The sequence below is a fragment of the Dermacentor albipictus genome, chromosome 4 (assembly GCF_038994185.2).
Source record: "Dermacentor albipictus isolate Rhodes 1998 colony chromosome 4, USDA_Dalb.pri_finalv2, whole genome shotgun sequence".
Taxonomy (NCBI): Eukaryota; Metazoa; Arthropoda; class Arachnida; order Ixodida; family Ixodidae; genus Dermacentor; species Dermacentor albipictus.
Window position 1 is genome coordinate 5,799,797 of NC_091824.1, and position 26,230 is coordinate 5,826,026.

At 48.5% G+C, this 26,230-nt stretch overlaps 1 protein-coding gene and 1 pseudogene across 1 annotated transcript in view; one reads left to right on the top strand and one right to left on the bottom strand.

Moving 5' to 3' along the window:
• LOC139059024 (collagen alpha-1(II) chain-like) overlaps nt 1–26,230 on the bottom strand; it is a 1,291,347-nt gene that overhangs the window by 442,431 nt on the left and 822,686 nt on the right. The window contains exon 22 of the mRNA XM_070536814.1: nt 17,698–17,751. Coding sequence (XP_070392915.1) covers nt 17,698–17,751 — 54 coding nt within the window. The remainder of the gene's footprint in view (nt 1–17,697; nt 17,752–26,230) is intronic.
• LOC139059026 (uncharacterized) lies at nt 7,290–8,156 on the top strand (annotated as a pseudogene).

Genomic DNA, 26,230 nt, shown 5'->3' on the forward strand with positions numbered 1-26,230 from the left:
ACACGTCCAAGGCATCGTGCGAAACGAGCTCACAAATCTCGGAGTTCACGCTACCTGTGCCGTGCTTTAACACGTCCGCTTCTGTAGCCACGACATCGTTTCCTCGTTATCAACGGTTCGCTGCACGATCGTGGAACCGCGCTGATTGGAGAACTGAAGTAGCTTTGCTTATCTGCTTTAATTGCAGCATGTCTGTAACGTTAATCTCGTTACTGTAACAATCGCTGGTCGTTCCCGAAACGTACCTTATTCCATGCACGCCAATTTGAGTGCAGCCCTTTTGAGCCGCTCTCTGCGACACATAATCCTGCCACGATATAGCCAGCCACTCATCGACTCCGAGAGGTCATCAGTCGCGTTCGCAAGCTTTCCGCTGTCCATGAATTATATAGTTCCCTCAGAACACTAAAAAACATGGCTTAAAGTTTTCGTATACCGATTTCGAGCCCTTCCTAAACAAATCTTAACTAAGGGTTTATTGGATACACATGCATTTAAATTCGCATATAAATAAATCATGCCGTTTCCCGTGTTTCTGCTGAATATTACCTTGGTGGCATGAGAATTTAGGCCGCTGCATCGGGATAAATTTCGCGCGCCTCATGAAATACCGCACTTAATTTATTGCGAAGGCCGTATTTGTTCTAGGCTCAGCGGAAATCGCCGGTACATTATCGGTGACATGGCCCTGATTTCCGGCCGATATAAACAAGGTGCATTGTTGTGTTCATCGAAGACATCCAAAAAACCAACTCAGAACGAATTAGGGAGCAGAAAAACTGCAAAAAAAAACAAGAGTTCACTACTAATTTGCAATGCTTCTATTTGAACGAGGAACGTAAAGGTGTCATTACACATGACATTACCATGTCAATTATTTGCGATAACTTGAAGTTGATTCTTTTTGCACTGAGAAACGTGATAAAACAGTATGACAGTGCACTGAAACGCTTGAAGAAGTAACTTTGTAGAAAGGCTGTAATTGACCTACACTAATTAACCAGCAACATGTTGCCTACTTCAAAAAATTAGGAACACCGTTCCTAGCATAGGTTAACCAGGAGACCGGGGAAGATAAACTACGCACCACGTATTACGCAAAAGATTTCGAAGGAGAAATGCCTTGATTAATTATTATGAAAGTACATAATTAACACAAATAATTGAATCCTTCAGTACACATCACCTGTATAGTGCGCATTATGTTCTATAAATATGAAATCTCTGCCGCTTTTGTCACTGTCAGCAAAGTGGCATAAATATTTGACCGTTTAGTATAAACCTTCATAGCATGCAAAAACAAGGACTTAGCAATTTTACTTTAAGTCCTAACTGCCACAGATGCTTCAAAATTTCTCTGCTTATAGCCGTTAACAAGAGCCATATTAGCCTTAAATATAAAGTTTATAAGTTATATTTTTTTCTGAAAGCTGCAAGAACACGCACATAACGTTTTGGAGCGCTTCTGGTCGCATAAACAGCTTCGCTGTAAAATTAATGAAGAGAAATGTTTTGTGTTATCTAAAACAGAACTGCGCCAGCCCGATCTCAATGCCAGATCGAGCTCCCTGAGAACACAAAACTATAGGAAATGTTTGATTAGTGACTCTAATCAAGAGAGCAGTGCGTACTGAAAATGTATAACCGGTTGAAGAGGGCAGTGCCGGCTGCTGTGATTGGTCCGTTTTCCCTTACTTAGCTTGCGGTGACTGGTAGAAAATCGCAGTGGAATTCAAAAGGAGGTTAAGAATGTTGCTAAAACCGACCCTCAGCAAAGAAAAGTATGCTGAGGGAGGTCGTAAACGTGCCAGAAGTGGTCGAAAAGGTTACACGGCTACGCAAAAACATTCAATCTACGCAAATAAACTCGTGCTCTCCGGCAGGTGCGAGTATACAGAGCCTGAGCGATCGGCGGCAGCCATCTTTTATTCCTTTTGGAACGGGGCAGCCTACAGCTATTCAGAGAAAAATTCAGTTTAGCTCGGCATATTAATGCATCTTTAACACGTACACGTCACTTTGACGGGGTGCGTTTTCGTGGTTTTGTGACGTCGCGTGACAGGCAGGTGAAGTTGTTGCAGCCCGAAAACTTTTGACCAATAGCATCGGGCTAATGGCGAAAAGGCGTCGAATCAGATATAACTTTTTTCTTTTGTTCAGTTAAATCATGCATAATCAGAGTGCACACGTCATATCAGATGGGGAACTAACACGGTTTACGTGACGTCGCGTGACTGACAGCCGAAGTGGGGGTGGTCCAAAAAAGTTTTTGACCAATCCCGGAGGGCTGATTGCAGAACTGGAATAGAAGAGTTCGGAATAGCTTTCCGTTATAGCGCGCCTGTTAAGTTTATTGAGCATGCTAGATTACGGAGTGCCTTGTGTCTTTATCTCTTTGTTCTTGTCTCAAGAAATGTTGCACCCCTTATGTACCCAGCGATAACCACCGGCCTCCAGCCCACTTTGTCGTGCCTCGAAGGCCCACATGCTTTCGGAAACGTGTTAAAAGTTTATACATAACGATGTAATATCCATGACAAAATGTCTGAAGAATGATTTTCTTGCAAAAACAGAATAAGAACAGGACATGAACGTCTGCCTTGAGTCATTTCTTATTAGTTTATTATTCATACTCATGCAAACATTAAGTCCTTCTTTGTTTATAACAACGAATGTGTGCAATTATTTTGATATTGCAATTTCCTCTACATAATTTTTTTCCTGTCTGCCAGCAACAATTGCCCTAAACAGTCACGCGGTGAGCCACCGGACGCTTAGCAGAATGCTGAGGAGATAGGAAAGCACACACATGAATAAAATAAAGAACTTATTTTTTTTAACATATTGTTACGAAGAGTTGCGAAGAAAGGATTTTATTTACAGGAGATGGATGATGATCGTAGCGTGATCGTAGCGCAGCCTGGCCTCTCAAACTTCTCGTTCTCTTCGTCTGCTCTTCTCTCTTCTTGTCCGCGCCTTTCGTATCCGTAACATTTCCCCGCAAGCAGACTAAGCCCGTGGGGCGAGTCAGGATGTACAAGCAGTTGTAGAAAGGCATCAGGCGAGCAATATGAGTCAGCTGAGTTCTGCTTGATCGCCGACAATTGCACAGGAGGCAAGCTATGACGTAAGTGAGTTCGCTCAAGCGGTCCATGGCTACAAATGGGCCTGAATATTGTGACAAGAACTTTTGGCACAATCCATGTCCAAAAAAGGACGAAGTCACCTTTTTCACGTGACGGTAGTCGTATCGCTCTCTCGAACGACTTTGCGAGGCCAGAGTACGAAGACGAGCTATTCGACAGGCTTCTTCGGCGAGACACAAAGTCTTCGATACAGAATCGCCACTGTGCAGTACGAAGGGTAAGAAAGTGTCCAGAGGGCTTCGCGGTAACCTTGAATACAGGAGATGAGATGGGATACAGTTCCTGGTTTTGTGTTTCACTGTGTTGCATGCGTAAGTGATGAATGGAAGCATGTCGTCCCAGTTATTATGATTGGAGCAGACGTACATGGCAAGCATGTTGGTCAGCGTTCTGTTCGTCCTTTCAACGAGGCCATTGGTCTGAGGATGATACGGCGTGGAATGACGGAACTGTGAAGTGTGCAAACAAAGTAACTCTTCAATGGCATCAGCAGCGAACTGGCGACCATGGTCGCTGATGATGACACGTGGTGGGCCATGACGAAGGACCACGGAATGCAGCAGCAAGACCGCCACGCAAGCAGCGGTGGAAGACGGTATGGCTGCAGTTTCTGCGTACCATGTAAGATGGTCCAACCAGACAATTATCCAACGGCTTTTGCTGTTAGATAACGGGAATGGACCCAAAAGGTCAATGCCTACTTGCTCGAACGGCGTACTGGGCGGTGTCAATGGCCGAGGAGGACCCGGGGCTGCGGTGGTCGGTCGCTTGTGACGTTGGCACGTTTCGCAACTAGCGACATACTTGTCAACGGGTAAGCAATGTCGGCAAACCGGGGAACAAAACGACGAAAATACAAACATAGGCCAATGAATGAGCGGAGTTCTCGTGCTGACTGCGGTGGCTTGAAGGAGCTCACCGCTTCAATCTTACAAGCACTGGGTCTGACGCCATCCTTGTTGACCAAGTGTCCCAGGACGAGTGTTTGACGTTCGCCGAACCGACAATTTTTTTTAGTTTAGAACCAGTCCAGCTTGGTCAATGCAGTCGAGAATGAGGCTGATGCGTTCGTTATGTGCTTCAAACGTGCGGCCAAAGATTACATCATCGAAGTAACACATGCATATCTCCCACTTTAGCCCACGTAGTACTGCGTCCATGAATCTTTCAAAGGTGGCAGGAGCATTACAAAGCCAAAATTCGAATAGGCCATCTGGAGTCACGAAAGCGGTCTTTTCTTTGACGGCAGGGTCCATAGGTATTTTCCAATACCCCGATCGCAAATGAAGTGTTCAGATGTATGAAGCAACGTGTAAGCAATCAATGACGTCATCGATTCGTGGTAGTGGATAGACATCCTTCTTCATCATTGGGTTTAGACGTCTGTTATCCACGCACAATCTCCAGGATCCATCTTTCTTCTTGGACTAGGATTACTGGGGCTGCACATGGACTAGACGACTCTTGAACGACACCTTTGTTCATCATCTCCTTGACTTCTTCAGCAATAACATTGCGCTGGGACGTTGACACCCGGTAGGGCTTCTGGCGGATGGGGTGTGCTGAGCCAGTATCTATTCTGTGACGAGCGCAGGACGACAGTAAATGAAGCGGTGCATCTCCACGCGTGAAGTCAAGTGCAGTCTCATGTCTGGAAAGGACCTGTACCAGTGCTTGCCGTTCCAATATACCGAGAGCCTTGCTGATCATGCCAAGCATTAGCTCATCAGAATGGCGATTATCGCAAGGAGAGCAAGCTGTAGATACGGCCGTAGTTAGTGTCGCTATTGTGCTGCATGCGGCGTTATAGAAGAGAGCGATTTTCATACCGCGAGGAAGGACAACCGACGTGGCGGAACAGTTCAGCGCCCACAATGACGCGACTCCTTTCGTCATGCACACGACAGAGGAGGGCGCAAGTACATCTTTTTAAGCACAGTTTATGCGGTGTCAAGAACGGCCAGCTGCAGTGCAAGTATTGCCAACCAGTTGTGTATGTGGAAACAACATATCGGGAGCGTCACCGCCAACCTCTAGCCACGGCATGGCGAAGTCGACTTTGTGACATGAACAATACGCGCATCCTCCACTCTCCGTCGCTTCAGCTAGGATGCGTTCGACGAAGCAAGCTTTGTGCTGAAACCATCACCGCTACGCTCTGGCCTCGTCGGCGTTGTGACTGAAGGAGTTCGACGAAGCAGGCTTTGTGCGCACCACGACAAAGCGGACGTGACATCCTACGGGCGGGGGAGCTGCCGCGGGAAAGCCGACGGACGCTATTTCCCTCGCACCGACCGGGACGCAGGACAACGCGCTACCCGGAACGGCTCCGAGTTCTACGGGGCCCCTCTGACGTCGGCTCCGGACCTTCGCACCTGTGTGTATGCGTGTGTGCGTGTGTGTGTGTAAACCATGCCGCGGAGAGGCGGCTAGTTTGCGATGACTAAACGAACATTCGCATCACCTTGTGTCGGGAGAGGACCCGAGTGTTTAATAACCGCTGTTGTGCGGCTGCTCAGGTCACTCTCTCTCAAGCAGTCATGTTAGACTGAAGCACTTTCTCAAACACTCATTTTAGACTGATATAAATACTGTAAATAAACCCATATTCCTCGTTCTCCAAAAGAAGCAGTCCTTCCCTTCATCAACGTCCTCAGCATGGATAAGATGTACGACGGCATGGGCCAGCTACCTTCTAATTCATGTCCGACTCCAATCTTGACAACGGATCACGAGCGATGGGACTGAACCCCCAATCATAACACCTGGCTGACAGCGGTGAGATGGACTTTGCAGCGTGGTTCTGTGACTGCGGCGAGTGCTTGGTTCTTGCTTTGACTCTCTAGGCTTCATTTTGTGGGTGTTCTGTTTAGAACAGTAGAGAAGCTAGATTGTTGAGTGTTAGCTAGGTTGTGTTTTCCTAGCTAGATTTAGAGAGCAGGATCAAGGCAGTAAAGCAGCAATGATGGAGTTAAGGACACTGCTGAGAGACGAGTTGTTGATTGTTGGTGAGGAACTGGGCCTAGATGTACGCAAGGAGATGCTAAAATCGGAATTATTGCACCTAATTTCCGAACAGGCCAGTGAGGAAGAAATGGAAATGGGGTTTGGACTTCGGAAAACGAGAGAAGAACCACAGACAAAAGAAAAGGAGGAACGTGATAATATCGCGAGTTAAGAGAAATGCAACTTGAAGTTAAAAGAAAACGTTTGGAGTTGTCTCAAGGAAATGAAGGGGCTCTGGGACGATCAAGTGAGGCAGAATCATACCGCATGGACGAGCTATTAAAGCCATTTGAGGTAGGGACCGACATAGGCTTGTTCCTGAGCAATTTTAATAGGACTTGCGAGAAGATGAACTTCGGCCCGAGTACATGGCCACAACGGTTGCTGTCTATGTTGCCATGTGAGGCGGCGGAAGTAATCGCCAGACTGAGTGCACAGGATGCATATGACTATGCAAAAGTTAAGGCTAGTCTCCTGAAGAAATACCGCCTTTCAGCCGAAGCATATCGTCAAAGTTTTAGAAGCACAGGCAAGAAAGATAGCGAGGGGTATACCGAGTTTGCATATAGCTTAAAGGCCAACCTAGTCCAGTGGCTGAAAAGTGCGGAAGCGTACGACCGCAGAGACATGATCATTGAATGCATGTGTCTAGAGCAGTATTACAAAACCATCCCCCAATCTGTGAAACTGTGGGTGCAAGACAGAGGGAATGTAAACACTGTGGAGAGGGCGGCTGAATTAGCTGAAGAAAACGCAACCCGTAGAAAGTGGAACGCCGAGGACGGAAATTGGGATGGTCGAAATGGACCGCGGAAGCCTTTTGCGTTCAAAAAGGGTTCACAGAGTAGACGATCGGAGCCTGTAAAAGTGGAGGAAAAGCACGCAGAAAAGAGCGAGGAGAAACTTAACGGGGAAACCGCACAAAAGGAGCAGAAAAGAAAATTCGAATCTTTTACGCCGATCCGCTGTTAAAAATGTCACAAACTGGGACATATTGCTGTAAACTGCAGGAAGCCTAGCGTAGTTTTCTCCTACGTGGGGGAAAAAGACGAGAATATGGAACTTTTAAGTCCATATCTTCACGACCTGCAAGTTAATGGCAAACCATGCCGAGTGCTAAGAGTCAGTGCCGCCACGATGGACATTGTCCATCCGTCTTACGTGACGGTAGATGACTTCACCGGAGAAGTAGCATGGATAAAACAGGATGTTGAAGAACACAGCCTGTGTCTGCCCATGGTTAAAGTCAAAATCAATGGACCGTTCGGGGAGCTAGAGACTCAGGCTGCAGTTTCCAAATTTTTGTCACTGCAGTATCCTTACATTTTTTCGAATCGTTTGAATCAGTTACTGCGTGACAAAGGGCTTAAACTGGGAGAGAGCGTAGTACAGGCATTGACGTGATGCCAAGCTCGTAAAATCGCATCGCTTTCGGCCGAAAAGGCACAAGGTGCTCCAGCGGAAGTAGCAAATGAGATAACTCCAATAACCCAATCCGAGCTAGGCTCGAGTGATGAAAAAACTGTTGAGGAAAGCCTGCCAGTTGACCTGTTCAATGAGAGCGTGGCACTAGAGTGTCAAAGTTCTAGCCTGCAGGAAGAGCAAGCTGACGCACTCACAAGCGAGACAGGGTCGTTATTATCACCGGCCCCAAAGAACTTTGATCCGCTCTTACGTGTGGATAGAGAGTCATTGGCAGCCTAACAAAAGAATGATGAGAGCTTAGCTAAATTACATGACACAGCTAAAGAAGGCATTGCTAGGCGCAACATGACGATACATGAGAGAGGAGGATTGTTGTATCGGCACTACAGAGATTGAAAGGCAAGGATTTTATATCACTTAGTCGTACCTACTAAGTATAGGGAGGACCTTTTGAGTCTCTGTCATGGAAATGGGTGGTCCTGCCAGCTAGGCATAAACAAATCAAAGGAAAGATTGCTTATGGAATACTACTGACCTGGCTGTTTCAAAGACGTAGAAAACTTTGTAAGATCATGCGACACCTGCCAGCGTTCTGGTAAAGCAGGAGAGACATGGAAAGCTCCACTGAAGATAGTGACCTTAATAACAGAGCCTTTCAGACGACTTGTAATAGACATGGTAGGGCCTCTTCCAAAAACAAAATCGGGCTACAGGTACTTGTTTACCATGCTGTGTCCGGCTACAAAGTTTCCAGAAGCAATCCCTCTGAAACAGCTCAGCTCCACCGAAGTAGTAGACGTGCTTTTGAAAGTGTTCGCACGAGTTGGGTTTCCAGCCGAAATTCAGGCAGATCAAGGGTCAGTATTCACGAGCGCACTGACTTGCACATTCTTGCAGAAGTGCGGGGTAAAGTTAATACACAGTTCTGTCTATCACCCTCAGTCAAACAGTGTAGAGAGGTGGCATTGGGTGCCTAAGCGAGTTTTGCGTGTGCTCTGCTACGAGCATAAGGAGGACTGGGAGAACTGTCTGCCAGCAACTTTGTTTGCTTTGCGAACAGTTCCACATGAAGCGACAGGGTTCTCACAAGCAGAACTAGTGTATGCGAGTACACTCCTTTCCCCGCTGAGAATGTTAAGAGAGAGGTGGGAGGAAAGAGGGGAGAGTCGAACAGTGATTGAATACGTGCTAAATTTGCTGGAACGACTAAGCGCAACCCAAGATCTAGTCGGAAAGACCATGGGAGTAGCTCAAAAGAACGCCAAATTCTATTACGAAAAGAAGGCGAGGCTTCGCACGTTTAACGCCGGAGACCAGGTAATGATCCTCAAACCATCAAGAAAGAACAAGCTTGAAGTCCACTGGGACGGGCCCGTTAAAGTGTTGCACAAACTTTCAGATACTAACTATGCTTTGAAAATGCCCGATCGCAGGAAGGAGGTGAGGATATATCACTGCAATTTGATGACGTTGTATACAGAGCGGAGCGGAGTCGTTAACTATACCTTCAAAGAGCAGGATGGCACTGGTACCAAGTTTAAAGAGTATAGGGCAACCTCAAACTCTGAAATCGGCCTAGAAAAAGTAGTAGAGCACTCGGTAAGCTCGCACGCTCTAAGACCCGAGCAGCTGGATGAGCTAAAAGAGGTGTTGGGGGAATATCTCGACATATTCAGCGATCGGCCGGGTAGAACCGAACTAATAACGTATGAAATTGAGCTGACATCAACCGAACCAGTAAGATCAAAGCCTTACGTGTCGCTGACACTTTTTTTCTTAAGCAGTCATGTTAGACTGATGCACTTTTCTCAAGCAGTCATGTTAGACTGATTTAAATACTGTAAATAAACCCATATACCTTGTTCTCGATGAGAAGCAGTTCTTTCCTTCAAGACAGAGGGAGATTATGGAGGCGGAGACACAGCGCATGCTAGAGTTGGGAGTTATTGAGTTCGCTGAGAGTGACTACACGTCACCGCTAATACCCGTAGAAACCCCAAACAAGGACCCTCGTCCGTGTGTTGACTACAGGAAGTTAAATTCCATCACTGGGGATCAGCTGTACCCGATACCTAACATTGAGGAACGAATTGAAAGAGTTAGTGCTGCTAAATACATTTCAACTACAGATCTCGTGCGGCGGTACTGGCAAGTTCCCCTTTCAGAATGTGCCAGCCGCTATGCCGCATTCATCTCGCCTGTAGGCACTTTTTGCCATCTCGCACTCAGCTTCGGGCTGAAGAACGCGCCGTTTAGCTTCTCTAAGTTAATGGATACAGTCCTAAAAGACTTGCAGGAGTTCGCCTTGCCATATCTTGGTGATGTAGAAATTTTTTCGGACAGCTGGGAACAACACGTATCGCACCTCAACAGGTGTTCTCACGGTTGAGGGAAGCTGGCTTAACGATGAAAGCGGAAAAGTGTAGGTTTGGTTGTTCACAGGTTACCTATGTGGGCCATGTTGTCGGTCAGGGCATGAGACGGCCGGCCGAGCTGAAAATAGCTACGATTGGAGAATTTTCTCAGCCGCGCACGAAAACAGACCTTTGTTCATTTTTGGGACTTGTGCGCTAGTATAAACGGTACACTCCGAATTACTCGCAATTGGCAAGTCCATTAACAGACGCGCTCCGAAAGGGAGCACCGAGTAACGTACACTGGGATGAGGACAAAGAGAACGCTTTCCAAAGTTAGAAAATGCTATTGGTTTCTCGTCCTGTGCTTCGCACGCCAGACTACACAAAGGAATTCATAGTTCAATGCGACGCAAGCGACAGAGGTATGGGAGTGGTACTTAGTCAGGTCGGCGACGATAACGAGGAGCATCCTATCCTCTATGCCAGCCGTAAACTAAATGTAAGGGAGGAAGCCTACAGCGCTTCAGAGAAGGAATGCGCTTGTTGAGTTTGGGCCGCCCAGAAGTTGTGTTATTTGTACGGAGCGAAGTTCATCTTCCAGACCGACCACTGTCCTCTGACGTGGCACAATCAAATGTCACACAAAAATGGTCGCTTGCTCCGATGGAGCCTCACTCTCCAAGAGTACAACTTCTCCATTAGATATAAGAAGGGAAAGTTGCAGAGCAATGTGGATGGTTTGAGCAGGCTAATTTGAATTCTGCGTTTGAGGGTCCCGCCTAAATTTTAGGGTTACTAGTGTTAATTTTTTTTAAGCCAAGAAGAACTCCTCTCATTTAGCAGGATTCCATCCATGATTGCTGAATTGGTCAGCAGGAATTCGCTTCAGAAATTGGCATAGCGACATGCAGCATTTTTTGTTTCTTCATTTATGTTGCTGTTTTTTTTAAGCCTAGCGGGTCTAAAGTGAAGGCCAATGCATGTCATATCAGCGCAGAGCCGTGTTGTGGGGTTCATTTTGCAGTTGCCTGTCCTTGTTGGATGTTTTGGGGCGGTGGCATCAATACCCTAGTGGTCGCTGCGAGCCAAGACATCAATCCCCCCCTGACCACCAGCCGTTCTCTTCCTGCCTAGCGGTTGTCAGCGCTAGACAGTCGAGATTTTTCGGGCCATGGAGGCGCTGTTAAGAATGGCGAGCTGCAATGCAGGATAGCCACCCAATTACGACTGGGGAACAAGACGCGCATTCCCCACTCTCCGTCGCTTCAGCTAGGATGCGTTCGATGAAGCGGGTCTTGTGCTGACTCCGCCGCCATCCTTAAGCCCCATCGCCGTTGTGACGGAACGAGTTCGGCGGGCGAACTATTGTGTCCGAGCTCTCCAGGGCGGACGTGATCTGCTACGCGTGAGCGCGCTGCCGTGGTAAAGCCGTTTTTTGTTGCTTCCCACGCGCCATCTGGGACGCAGGACAACGAGCTACCCAGAATGGCTCCGAGCTTCCCGGAACGGCTCTCCTCTGACGTCGGCTCCGGACATCGGAATGTGTGTACCTTTGTGTGCGTAAACTGTTCTGCGGGGCAGCGGCGAATTTGCGATGAAACACGAAAAGTTCGCCGCCTTGTATCACCGGCGGACCGAGCGTTTAAAAACTGCTGTGGTGCGAGTGCTCGACACATTTCTCTTGAGCAGTCATGTTGGACTGACACTTTTTTTCTTAAGCAGTCATGTTAGACTGATGCACTTTTCTCAAGCAGTCATGTTAGACTGATTTAAGTACTGTAAATAAACCCATATACCTAGTTCTCGATGAGAAGCAGTTCTTCCCTTCATCAACGTCCTAAGCGTGGATACGTTGGACGGCGGCATGGGCCAGCTACCTTCGAATTCATGCCGAACTCCAATCTTGACAACGGATCGCGAGCGATGGGATTGAGCCCCCAATCCTGACAGCGTGCGCTCTGTTACGAGGACAAGGAGGACTGGGAGAACTGTCGGCCGGCAACTTTCTTCGCTTTGCGAACGGTTCCACATGAAGCGACAGGGTTCTCGCCAGCAGAACTAGTGTATGAGAGGACACTCCGTTCTCCAATAAGAATGTTAAGAGAGATGTGGGAGAAAAGAGGGGAGAGTCTAACAGTGGTTAAATACGTGCTATATTTATGGAACGGCTAAGCGCAACCCAAGAACTAGTCGGAAAGAACATGGGAGTAGCTCAAAAGAACGCCAAATTCTATTACGACAAGAATGCGAGGCTTCGCACGTTTAACGCCGGAGATCAGGTAAGGATCCTCAAACCTTAAAGAAAGAACAAGCTTGAAGTTCACTGGGACGGGCCCGTTACAGTGTTGCGCAAACTTTCAGATACTAACTATGCTCTGAAAATGCCGGGTCACAGGAAGGAAGGGAAGATATATCACTGTAGTTTGACGAAGCCGTATGTAGAGCGGAGCGGAGTCGTTAACTATGCCATCCAAGAGCAGGATGGCACTAGTACCAAGCTTAAGGAGTATAGGGCAACCTCCAACTCTGAAGTCGGCCTAGAAGAAGTAGTAGAACACTCAGTAAGCTCGCACGCTCTATGACCCGAGCAGCTAGATGAGCTAAAAGAGGTGTTAGGGGAATATCTCGACAGATTCAGCGATCCGCCGGGTAGAACCGAACTGATAATGCATGAAATTGAGCTGACATCAACTGAACCAGTAAGATCAAAGCCTTACAGGGTCTCTACAAGACAGAGAGAGATTATGTAGGCAGAGTTACAGCGCATGCTAGAGTTGGGAGGTATTGAGCCTGCTTACAGGGACTACACGTCACCGCTAATACTGGTAGAAACCCCTAACAAGGACCCTCGTCCGTGTGTTGATTACAGGAAGTTTAATGCCATCACTAGGGATCAGTTGTACCCGATACCCAACATTGAGGAACGAATTGAAAGAGTTAGCGCTGCTAAATAGATTTCAACTATAGATCTCGTGTGGGTACTGGCAAGTTCCCCTTTCTTAAAGTGCCAGCCGCTATGCCGCATTCATCTCACCTGTAGGCACTTTTCGCCCTCTCTCATTCAGCTTCGGGCTGAAGAACGCGCCGTTTAGCTTCTCTAAGTTAGTGGATATCATCCTAAAACACTTGCAGGAGTTCGCCTTGCCCTATCTTGATGATGTAGCAATTTTTTTCGGGCAGCTGGGAACAACACGTTTCGTACCTCAAACAGGTGTTGTCATGGTTGAGGGAAGCTGGCTTAACGATGAAAGCGGAAAAGTGTAGCTTTGGTTGTTCACAGGTTACCTATCTGGGCCATCTTGTCGGCCAAGGCATGAGACGGCTAGCCAAGCTGAAAATAGCTACGATTGGAGAACTTTCTCAGCCGCGCACGAAAACAGACCTTAGTTCATTTTAGGGACTTGTGGGGTGCTATCAACGGTACATTCCGAATCACTCGCAAATGGGAAGTCCATTAACGGACGCCCTCCGAAAGGGAGCACCGAGTAGAGTAGACTGGGATAAGGACAAAGAGAACGCCTTCCAAAGTTTGAAAACACTCTTGGTTTCTCGTCCTATGCTTCGTGCGCCAAACTACACAAATGAATTCATAGTTCAATGCGACGCAAGCGATAGAGGTATGGGCGTGGTACTTAGTCAGGTCGGGGACCATAACGACGAGCATCCTATCCTCTATGCCAGCCGCAAACTAAATGTAAGGGAGGAAGCCTACAGAGCTTCAGAGAAGGAATGCGCTTGTTTAGTTTGGGCCGCCCAGAAGTTGTCGTGTTACTTGTAAGGAGCGAAGTTCATCTTCCAGACCGACCACTGTCCTTTGACTTGGCTCAATCAAATGTCACACAAAAATGGCCTCTTGCCCTGATGGAGCCTCACTCTCCAAGCGTACAACTTCTCCGTTAGATATAAGAAGGGAAAGTTGCATAGCAATGCGGATGAATTGAGCAGGCTAATTTGAATTCTGCGCTTGAGGGTCCCGCCTAAATATTAGGGTTACTAGTGTTAATTTTATTAGGCGAACAAGATCCCCCCTCAGTTAGCAGGATTCCCTCCGTGATTGCTGAATTTGACAGTACGAATTTGCTTCAGAAATGGGCATAGCAAAATGCAGCTTTTTTTGTTTCTGCACTTATGTTTTTTTTTTGAAGCCTAGCGGGTCTAAAGTGAGAGCCAAGGTACGACAGCTCGGCGCAGAGTCTTGTTGTGAGGTTCATGTTGCAGTTGCCTGTCCTTGTTGGATGTTTTGGGGTGGTGACATTACACAAGTGGTCGCTGCGAGCCAAGGCATCCCCCCCTGGCCACCAACCGTTCTCTTCCTGCCCAGCGGTTATCTGCGCTAGACAGTCGAGATTTTTCGGGCCATGGAGGCGCTGTTAAGAATGGCCAGCTGCAGTGCAAGTTTTGCCAACCAGTTGCGTCTGTGGAAGCAACATCTCGGGAGCATCGCCGCCAACCTCTAGCGATGGCGTCGCGAAGTCGACTTTGTGACATGAACAATGCGCGAATCCTCCACTCTCGAGTCGCTTCAGCTAGGATGCGTTCGACGAAGCAGGCTTTGTGCTGAAACCATCAACGTTACGCTCTAGCCTTGTCAACATTGTGACTGAAGGAGTTCTATGAAGCAGGCTTTGTGCGCACCACGACAAAGCGGACCTGATATCCTACGGGCGGGGGAGCTGCCGCGGGTAAGCCGAGGGACGCTCCTTCCCTCGCACCGACCGGGACGCAGGACAACGCGCTGCCCGGAACGGCTTCGAGTTCTACGGCGCCCCTCTGACGTCAACTCCGGACCTTGGCACCTGTATGTATGCGTGTGTGCGTGTGTGTGTGTAAACCGTGCCGCGGAGAGGCGGCTAGTTTGCGATGACTAAACGAACGTTCGCATCACCTTGTTTCGGGAGAGGACCCAGTGTTTAAAAGAAGTATTTTCTCACACAGTCATGTTAGACTGGAATAAATACTGTAAATAAACCAATATTCCTCGTTCTCGGTGAGCAGCAGTCCTTCCCTTCATCAACGTCCTCAGCGTGGATAAGTTGGACGACGGCATGGGCCAGCTACCTTCTAATTCATGCCCAACTCCAATCTTGACAATGGATCACGAGCGATTGGATTGAACCCCCAATCATAACAGCAAAGAGGCGTAACTACAAGGTGAACACAATCAGCATCAACAGTAGTTGCAGAAACACGAACGGGCGTCAGGCACCACGATGGTGCAATCACTTCACCAAGAACACTGACTGTGTCTGTGTCCCTGTCTTCACTACCCGAGCTTTGTTCGGAATTTGCTGATACAAATAACTCTTTCAATGATATTTCGCCACAACCACAGTCCACGGAAGCGCCGCACTGTTCAAGAAAATCGATACCAAAAATAACATCGTGCGAACAACGAGAAAGAACAAGGAATTCCGACACAAACACTTTCCCAGCCTACAAAACACTCACCGCAAAAAGACCAAGGGGATGAAGCCACTCACGGCCTTCTCCACGAAAGGTAATACCGTCGTTCCTAGAAAAGATAACTTTGCGGCCTAGACTGTTTTTGAAAGCGAGGCTCATCACAGGCACAGTCGCCCCAGTATCAACTAACGCCATGGTCGGTATTCCGTCAAGCGAGACAATGACTTTGTTTTTGAACATCACAACAGGCCGAGGTATTTCTTGCAAAGACCGTCCGGCGACCACACCTCCATTGACCTAGGATGCTAGTTTCCCGGCGGCGGTGAGGAAGAACGGCGCCGAGGGGACGGATAGCGACAGGGATGATTATTTCGTGGCGTCAAACTCCGCTCAGATGCTGGCGAATCGCTGCGTCTGGCGTCGTGTGAGAAGTGGTCCATTGGAAGCAAATCGGTCGTCCGCAAGTCATATGAAGTAAGCGTTCTGGGTGGCGAGAACATCGGTGGTGTCCTACGTGATTGACAGCCTTGGCCACAATACCGAGCTATATGGCTTGCGGAACCGCAGTTGTAGCACACGGGAGGGTCGCGGTTCACAGCGTCTCCCTCGAAATGAATGGTAGGCGGCTGCGGGTTGCGAGAAAGTTCATTGTCATGTGGATAACGTGTCTCTGCTGCTTTCTGAAATCCGCTATATCGTTCATATGTCACGTCGTGGTAGTAGGGTCGGTGCTGTTCTTGTCGTGGCCTGACAGAAGTCACAGGGCCTCGGGGGTAGAAACGAGGCTGCTCTCGTTGTGGCCGAGCGTCATAAGTAGGGCCTCTGTCGCAGAAACGTGGCTGCTGTCGGGGCGTGAGTTCATAATCCTCAGCGCCCCTTGCCGCACAATACAGGGGGAAGGATGCCACGTTTGGCTCGAAATCTGGTGGCAGGCGGAAGCTATGAGTGCCTGGATGTGTCACTTTCGCGTGCAGACTGAGCTCTTCCCGAACTATTTGTCGGATGGTTGATGCAAGATCAAGTGGCTGGTTGCTGTCCGTGCTTGCAACTTTCGTCACATTGGCTAGCCTGCCAAACTTCGGTGTGATGCGCCTCGTCTTTAGTTGCTCGAAAGTGCGACAGTGCCGAATGATGTCAGCGATGGAAGCCAGGCTGTCTTTTGCGATGAGGAAATTGTAAACATCCTAGGCAATTCCTTTTAGGATGTGCCCGACTTTGTCTTCCTCGGACATTCTAGAGTCCACCATCCTTCACAGTTTTATTAATGCCTCAATGTGGGTCATGCAGGTTTCGCCTGGCACTTGCGCTTGTTGCAGTAGCGTGTGTTCTACCCTCTTCTTTTTCGTCGCGGAGCCGCCGAATCACTCTTTGATCTCCGAAACAAATCTTCCCCATGTTGTGAACGTTTCCTCGTATTTGTCGAACCACAGCAATGCAGCATCCGTTAGAAAGAACACGACGTTCGAAAGCTGAGAAGCGCTGTTTCACTTGTTGGCGGCACTCATCCGGAGATAATGGATGAGCCATTCCTCGACGTGTTCGTCCGATCTTCCGGCGAAGGGACGCGCATCTCTCAGTTGCAGAACAGAACTTGTCGGCGCAGCAGTTGGAATTGGCCATTGCTCGTCTGCGTCGTGGGACATATTCAACTCCGGTGGATTCGGTGGGAGTCCAGCAAGGCGCCGGCTCCGTCGAAGAACTTGTGGTTCAGCCTCCGTCTTCGGGTGCCGATTACCCCGCACCTTCCCCACAACTGTTACGAAGAGTTGCGAGAAAACATTTTGCACGATACATTGTAAAAACCAGACAATGTGAAATAAAAAAAATGGAACATCATTGCAGACTGCAGCCACCCTGCGACAAAAGCCTGACAGGAAATCTTTGAAACTGGGCGCCTCACTTCGAACGACAAGACTGAACTGCGACGACCAGCGTCGCAGTTCAGTCTAGGCAGCTGTTCGTCCAAAGTGCTTGTGAGCGATGATAATCCACCATGCTTAGACATTCAGAATGTTCCGCACAATGCTTGATGATAAATTGTTCGCGATACAAGCAAGGACAATTCGTACTGTATGTTTTTAAAAAGACCGATCAAATATCGTTGTAAAATGATCACATGATCCCATTCCCTGTATATTGAATCAATTATTTAAAAAAATAAACCAGTTGTTAGTCTGCGCTCGTATCGTCTTCTTCTTTGTGTTTCTTTCGAGTTGCGCTGCCCACCTCTATGCTGATGTTGAGCTACCAACTCGCACAGCTTGCAGTTTAGTTCACTATAAATGCGCTGTGTGAATTCGATGCAAGTTTAACACTGGAGTTCGTAGATGACCAGGCTTGGGCTTTTTTTTCCTTCTCACCCTTTCTCCTGGAGGTCCTTGGGCTCCTTGAGGTCCATTCGCACCTGTCTTGCCCTGCAGAAATGTCAGACACCGCCTCTGTTAGAGCAATCACGAAAGAAAGCAGTGGAAAAGCCGTTCCAGAAAATGAGAACTCGAAGTCAAAGGTATTAGATGTTAGAAAACAAAAACTGGAGGTATGCGAATATTTCTAACTTCTGGTACAAACCGAAACAGATTTTCTACACGACTCTTATTCAATTTGAGGTCTGACCATTTGATGTTGCTAGAAATTTATCCAGTTGGAATGCTGAGGGACCACCACTGTCTTATCACAGTACACAAAGGAAGCCTGAAGCAAGTTTACACTTGCGAATGAAGCTCCTGCGGTTGTTGCACAAGTGAAGCAGTTTTTGAGCTAACGCAAGGAGGGGCAGGATGCTAGTTTCCAGCTGCTAAATATGTCTCTCCTTATGATGCCTGTGAAATTGCTGTCTCCGTTTAATAATATAAGTATTTATGAAGTTTTGAGTACAGAAAACCACCATATGATTACGAAGCACACCGTATTGGTTAGCTCCGCAGCACTTTGGACCACCCGGGATTCCTCAACGTGTGCACGGTAAGCGCGCGTTCTTGCTTTCTGCCTCCGTCGTAATGCAGCCGTCGCGGCCGAAATCGAACCCATCGCCACCTCAAACTGGGCAGCGCAGCATCAGCGCGCTACGGCCGCGCGTTGTCCCAACTTTGGCCTAGCAGTTGGCTGTTTAAAAGAACGTGTGGTGCGGCAACATTTCACTTAGCTCCTTCAATCCGCATCATAAAATTACGTGCCTGCTGAAATGCTGCTTGTATATTCAATTTTCCGATGGGCATGTGCCACCAGCTAAAAGGCGATTTTTTTTCCGTTTCTCATTTACGCGCCGAAATCCAGCAACGCTATGAGATATAAGAAATAGCCCAAAGATACCTTATGTTACTCAATTCTCTACACAGAAACCTAATGCTTCATTATGCTTTAAAATTGCAAATATTGAGTATTTGATTGGATATCTCGAAACCGTTTTTTTCCTATTTTTCTTAAGTTCACTTGAAAATGTAGTTATTCTAGCACCCCTGCAAAAAAGAACAAATAAAAATCTTCAACGCCCATAACCTGCTCACCAAAGAAATACAGCTGCAATGTGGACAATGCTAAAAAAATGAAAGTTGGAGGACGCTGAAACTTCGCCTTTAAGAAAGGAGCGCGACAGTATTCAAGATACCTGACTGCTTCTCACGCTTCCCGTTATCAACTGCAGCTTATATAGCCGTCATGTTTAGTGCAAACGCAACGCTATGCACGAAGGCGGTCATTATGGTTCTTTTTTTTCTTCTTCCCGCCACCCCCCTACCCCCATCGGCGGGTGCCGCTGTTGCCGCAGGGGCACAGAGGCGAGCGCCATCTGGGTAGTGTCGCAAAGAACCGAACGGGGAGCAACACCCTACTAAGACATAACTCGAACGCCAGCTGGAAAAGGGCTCTGTGTTAGAGTTTTCGCGTAACAGAGTTAAGTTTTCTCGTATATTCAAGTTACAAACCGACGCTATCATGTCTGTAGTTTGCGCGTAAGTTGTACTTAGTGAATTTTCTTACGCATTTGACTTGGAAAAATTCAATAAGTTCAGTAACGCCTATGCGCCACGTGGAAGGCCTCTGTGGTTTGGAATACGCGGTTCAAGGTAATTTTTCTCTGACGTCGGATTTTCTGTGACACAGGGTCCTCAATGGTTACGCGTTGAAAGCTCTCAGCAAAAATAAAACAGCAGGACATGGTGCTCCGCCAGTTGGTGTTTATTTATAGACATATTGGAGCGACCGGCTCAATTAAAAAGAGTGCACACAGAACAAATCATAGGCACAACTAATAACTTTATTCGTAAGAAGAAGCCGGTCTCGGTTGCAAGGTACGACATTCCGGATAGGAGGGAAGGATAGCTCACAGTAAGAATTATTTCGTTCCTTTTCCTATTGGCATCGGTCTAGTGGAGTCCGTCGTGGGGTAGTCGGCCGTATATCAAAGTTAAATTAATAAATTTGTATTAGACACCTTTGGTTTTTCCAGGAAAATATTCATCTTGTCTATCTAACTTCTATCTAATTCTATCTATCTAATTGTCTGCGTTTTATGAATGAGTATTTTCCGAAAAAATACAATTCTCTAATAAACAAAAAATTCCGTGTGGATACCTCACATAAAGTGGGGAAAGCATGATTGCCGTCTTCATCTTCGTGAAATGTGATTGATAGTAGGAAAGTCGGCAAAGATTATGGCAGGACCTAACTATTGTTGCACATTGCTTTCGCTACACTAGCAGCACTTCTGGCTTCGCGATTTCTCACAGTGCATAGACCTTTCTGAATATCAGCAACTTTCGCTTAGGCAGCATTGAACATAACCCAAAAGCTGGGAGAAGACTTCTATCTGCGAAATTACATGGCAGGTAATTATGGCGCATGGACAAAGGAAACAGCTTCATGCTTAGGTGCGACAGTACTACATCAAAGAGGGGGTAGCCACATGGTAAAATCCTTCAAACTTGGTAAAGCTGCGACATCTGTTGAAGAATGCCGTAGCGGCGAGGGCTCCCCAACTTGGCCGTCCCTGCCAAGGCCATGGCGGTATTCATTGCGTTCTGCGCCCAGGTGTGCGGAGCGCGACACTTGCCGCACAACAAGCACTGTCGAAAAAGGCAGCTAGACATCAATGGCCCGCGCATAATGCGGCACGCAACGGCCACTCACTTCGCAGCCTACGCGCTGAGCTCGCGGAGTCGCTTCCTGTGCGCGACTACGATGACCTGCAGGGGGTTTGATTGCCGGGCCACATTGGGCATAGAACTGGCTCAGAGTGCATCTTACGCAGCTACCCTGCTGTGAAGCGGTCGGTGGTGAAAGGAGTACGTAAACGGGCTAAAGCGCTCACTTCAAAACCAATGCTTGGACTAACTTCGGTCATCGAGTGTGTGGAAATGCGTACATACGTAAAGCTTTTCAGCGAACTTCTATCACGCCGACAAATATCATTGTAGACGCAGGCCTTGGTAGGTTCCGCTATGCGAAGAAATTTAATGAGGCGGACTTACCTTACCTAATGAGGCGGACTTACGGTCTACCTGGGCTGGTCTCCGATGAGCATCTTTCCTGACAATGTGGGTCGCAAGGTGTGTGCCACCCTTCGTTGAACATCTTTAACGCCAACTTGGGCAACTAGGTACGTGCCACAGGGGATGTTCCGCTCCGCAATGACAAAAAGATTCCTCAACATTCTACGACACTAAGGTGAATTGAACGCACATCAGAAAGGTTTCTGAAGCATAGAAACCGACATATTAGCAGGCTGCGCCACAAATGCATTGGGTAGGTGCCGCTTTTCAAGGAACGGCTCCCAAGCCAGTGCTTTGGTGAGCTGCGCCATGAATGCACTGTGTATGTGGCGCTCCTTAATGAGTGTGTCACCAACTTTGGTGCCTTTGGTGTTACTGTAACTTTGTTGCTTGGTGTTGCTACAATTGGCGTTTTGCACTGTTTCACCCGGCATCCCTTCAGGGAAAATAATGCGTCACCGGTCTATGACGGGCAGTTCACGCTGCATCGTGGTTTTCACAGGACCAGTCAGCTGGCGACTAATTCACCGTCACCAAAGCTGACGGGCAAAACAAGCGCCGGCCTGGACTAGACTAGACCCGACATAGAATGTGACGCGCAAACAAAGGAGCTTATTTCGAGGCGACAACAGCCGCCGTGCTCCATGGAAGCAACAACTACCATGAAGACCACTCCATCTGAACATGACCCTGACAAGCGGACTGTCACGCTGAGCTCACTAATTGATAAAAGGGGCCAATATCGAGAACTTCCGTAGGAACGACGTTGACATCATGTTCCCAGTTTGCTATGTCGTTGCCTCGTATGCGGGGGTGATCGCGAAAGATTGGAGGCGGAGTCCAGCGGAACACTGCGACCTCATGAGTGAGATTTTTCGAACGGTCGGACGATTGTGATGGGCCGAGAAGAACAGTGAATTTCCCCGACGATGGGAAGGGGAAAAGAACGCTTAAAAATTGGATTTTTAGTCTTGTGTGCTCATGGTCGTACAGGTGGTCGTACTCGTGCTCGTACATGTAAATCATGATCGTGTAAATTTGTAAATAAACCCATTTTGACATATCTTGCATGTCGTTGCGAAACTCTCAATCGCCCGGCACCTGGCACATCACCAGCCACGGAACCATAGTGGCTGCTGGGGCACCAAATCGCAATAAATGGATGGCACCGGAGACACACAACCTGCGGCCAACGCCAGTTGCCATCATCTGACGCGAGTGACTGGTCGGCATCTGATGGGATTGACCACGCTTCATGCTTGCAACAACTGACGCCCCTGGTGACAACTTCGGAAGGAAGTTGTCAGGGTCCATGACTTCATATGGTGAATGTACGGCTTTTCTTCACTGAGATATCACATGTCATTGGGTAATTTTGGGTGAAGTAAAAAGCACGGATATTGTGTAAATGTTGACGGAATATTTCGAGTTCGCCAAAGTTGTCGTGGAGTGTACGTTAGCAGCCCTAAGGAGAGCCATGAACTTAAAGGCACTAAAGAAGCCGGAGTTGTTAAACTTGGCCAGAATGCTGGGGCTCCAGATTGCTTAATTAAAGAGAAATCTGGAGGTCATTGACGCGATTGATGCGATTGAGGCATGCGATTAGGAAGTTTAGGAGTTCCAAATATTATTTTTAAAAAATAGCATGTTGTTGTGCCATTACCACAAGCCCGGATTCCGAATCTGGGCGGTGCAGAATTTATCCTGCGACCGCCCAAACTCTCCCTTGAAAAGTCAAGATGCTGAGCCGTCAGGCAGAGGTGTCCTGAGGGAGAAGCCAAGGCGGGCAACTTGTTCAGACGTGTCACCAAGTGCCAGACAGCCCGGCGCCGCACCTCCTGTTTCCTGGAGGTCACCGCGCGCGCCAGCTTTAAACCGTGTGGCCAGCGCGGTCGCTGGTTGGACCTCTCGGACGACCGCCGAGTGCTGACTTTGTATTGGGCCGTTTGAGTGACAATGGTTCCTCGGGGATTATAAAAGCAGCGACGCGCCGCCTGAAAAACCGGATCCGCCGACCCTCCGAGAGCACAGTGCCGCTCTCGACTGGGGGAGATGTGTCACGCGTTTTCGCCGGACGTCGCCGTGCGGGAACGGTCGCCTTTGCTGTGAGATCTCGGCCCCAGTGCCGACCCGTTCATGTCCTGTATGATGACCTGTATATAGTGTATAAAGTCCCTTTTGTTATTCTCATCGACGCCTGGCTCGGAGTCTTCGCTACCAACGCTCTGTCACGAAACGGGTGACGAGCGCTACGGGACCACAAAGTCGTAATCGCGGTGCAGCGGTGCAAAGTCATAACAGTGGATGGCAGCTACGGGATTGACCGGCATCAGCTACCTCGGCGCGGTGAGTGCCTGAAGTTTACCTCAAACACCAGACTTTCTGTCACACAGGTTATAGTAGCTTAGGGAAGGATTTGGTGTTGCATTGTGATAACCTTGTGTGTTTCAAGCCTACTAAGAGTGTTCTGAAAACCAGGGGATGCTGAGGGGGTAAACAGGGCAGTGTGTGAAATACTTGCATATGTCTTACTAGTAGTGTTATAGTAGCGTACGGCAGGTATATTCAAAAAGGGTAAACAGCAGGAGGACAGTGTGAACGATGGAGAAGTACAAGGTGAAGGAACTTCTCGAAATTTGTGAGGAGTTGAGCATTGAGTTGGGCTCAACCAAAAGAAAGAATGCGATCCTTGAGGTCATGAGGACTGGGGACGTAACGGCTGAGGAAGCCGGAGAGGCCTGGGCGGATATCAATGAACGTCGGGAAAGGGAGGAAAGGAAAGAAAAGGAACGTCGGAAAAGGGAGGAGAAGGAACGTTGCGAGGAGGAAAGGAAAGAAAATGAACGTCGGGAGCGGGAGGCAGAAAAGGAACGTCGCGAGGAGGAAAAGGAGGAAAGGAGAGAGCGTCGTGAGCACGAGCTTAAAATGAAAGAGTTGGAGACCCGAAATAGCTCGCCGGCGCCTAGTCTCACTTCTAACGGTCCAAGAAAACGCGATCAACTTCCACCCTTTGTCGTCGGAGAGGATATGGCCAAATACCTTGTGAAATTTGAGCACGTGTGCGAACGGAATAGCATTGAGCTATCCCTCTGGGCACAGAATCTGTTAGCCTTGCTTCCTGGGGAGGCATCAGACGTAATAACTTGCTTATCGAAAGAGGCGTTTGAGAGCTACAGTGATGTGAAGAAGCGCTACTGCGGAAGTACAAATCGTCGCCCGAAGCTTTCCGGCAGAGGTTCCGGTATGCAAAACAGGGCAAGGAGTCGAATGTTGACTTCGCGTTTCGTCTGAAAGCCGACCTGGTGGAATGGCTGAAGGGCGAAGAGGTTTACGACGACCGCGACAAAATCGTCGAATGCATCGCGTTGGAGCAGTTCTACCGTTGCATTGATGAGGATGTCAGGCTCTGGCTGCAAGATAGGCTAAAGGAGGTTAAGCTAAACAAGGCAGCAGAGTTAGCGGAAGAGTATTACACCCGCCGCAGCTTGCACAGCAAGGCAGTGCGCGTAGAAAAAGCAGATAGGAGAGATGGGTTTTCCGGGAAGCCCGACGAACGGAAGCAAATTACGTGTCGCGAGTTTCGGAAAGACGAGTCCCTTACCAAAGAAACTGTAAGGGAAGCACAGAATACATCTCAGAATGCTAACGATGGTCCCAAGCAGCGAAACGATACGACGCGTTCTTTTGAAAAACGGAAGCCGTTAACTTGCTACAATTGCAAAAAGCAAGGGCACATCGCTGCGAGCTGCCCAGAGAAAATTGCTTTTGCAACAATACGGGAAACTAACAAAAACATTCGACTATTGGAGCCATATATGCGGGAAATTAAGGTAAACGGCAAGAAGTGCCGAGCACTTCGAGACTCTGCAGCAACTATGGACGTTGTCCACCCGTCATTCGTCTCCTCGAGTGATTTTACGGGAGAGTGCGCTTGGATACGGCAAGTGGCCGAGGAGGAGAGTGTCTGTTTACCGATCGCAACGGTTACCATTGAAGGAGAGTTTGGGAAACTGAACACAGAAGCCGCTGTGTCTGCCGCCCTCCCGGAGCACTTTCCCTACCTCTTCTCAAATAGCTCGGAGCAGCTGCTGAAGGATCAGGGCAAATCATTCTTTGCCGACGTGGCGTAGATGGCCCTCACGCGATCCAAAGCGCGCCAGCTGTCGAGGGAACTTGACTTTGAGTCGGTGAGCGAACAGCGGTGCGGCACACGGACTGATCAAGGTAACTTGAGTGGCGAGCAGGCACGGGAAAGGCAGAGCTCGGAGGCTGGCCTGGTCGAGCGTGTCCTGGAAGTGACTGGGAGTGACGCGTCGCATGCTAGCCGCGATAAGGACACGACGCCGCAGTTAGGCGACGCAGGCTCCCTACTCGCTCCGGTTTACGCCAGCTGGCAGGAGCTGGCTGCAGTTGAAAGAGAAACTCTGATTCGCGAGCAAAAGGAAGACTGTTCAATAGCCTATCTGATGAAGAGCGTCAAACTGGGAGTTAAAAAAAAGAGGGTTTCATTTTACGAGGAATCGGGCTTATTGTACCGCCGCTACACGGATAAGCTGGGTCGCAAATATGAACAGCTTCTGATTCCTCGGAAATATCGCCGACAGTTACTGGAACTCGCGCACGAAAATGCGTGGGCAGGGCATCTTGGCTTGAAAAAGACCAAGGCTAGAATGGCTCAGGAGTTTTATTGGCCGTATTGTTGGAAGGATGTCGAACAATTCGTGCGCTCTTGCGACACCTGCCAGAGAATCGGCAAATCCACTGACAAGTGGAAGGCACCGATGAAGTTGGTGCCAGTCATATCCGAACCTTTTCGGCGGCTAGTAATCGATATTGTAGGCCCTCTGCCAGAATGAACGAACGGTTGTAGGTATGTTCTGACCACCCTGTGTGTCGCGACCATGTTCCCCGAGGCAGTACCTCTTAAGGAGCTAAATTCCTCCCAGGTCGTGGACGCTCTGCTCTCAATGCTCGCACGCATTGGGTTCCCTTCCGAGATTCAGTGCGACAATGGCAGCGTCTTCACCAGCTGCCTATCTTCTACTTTTTTGGAAAGGTGCGGCATTAAGGTAGTGCACAGCTCCATCCATCACCCGCAATCTAACCCAGTAGAGCGTATGCACTCGGTGCTTAAGCGAATATTGAGAGCCCTGTGCTTTGAGCGTCACTGTGACTGGGAGGCCTGCATTGCCGCCGCTATGTTCGCCTTGAGATCGGCTCCCCATGAGAGCACCGGCTTCAGCACCGCGGAGCTTGTATATGGCCGGAGCCTAAGAACTCCGTTGCGCATGCAGCGAGAGTCTTGGGAAGGCAGTGACGACGACCCAAATGTAGTCTCGTACGTCCACGACCTCCTCCAGAGGCTCGGGAAAACCAAAGATCTTGTAGAGAGCCACATGAAGGCGGC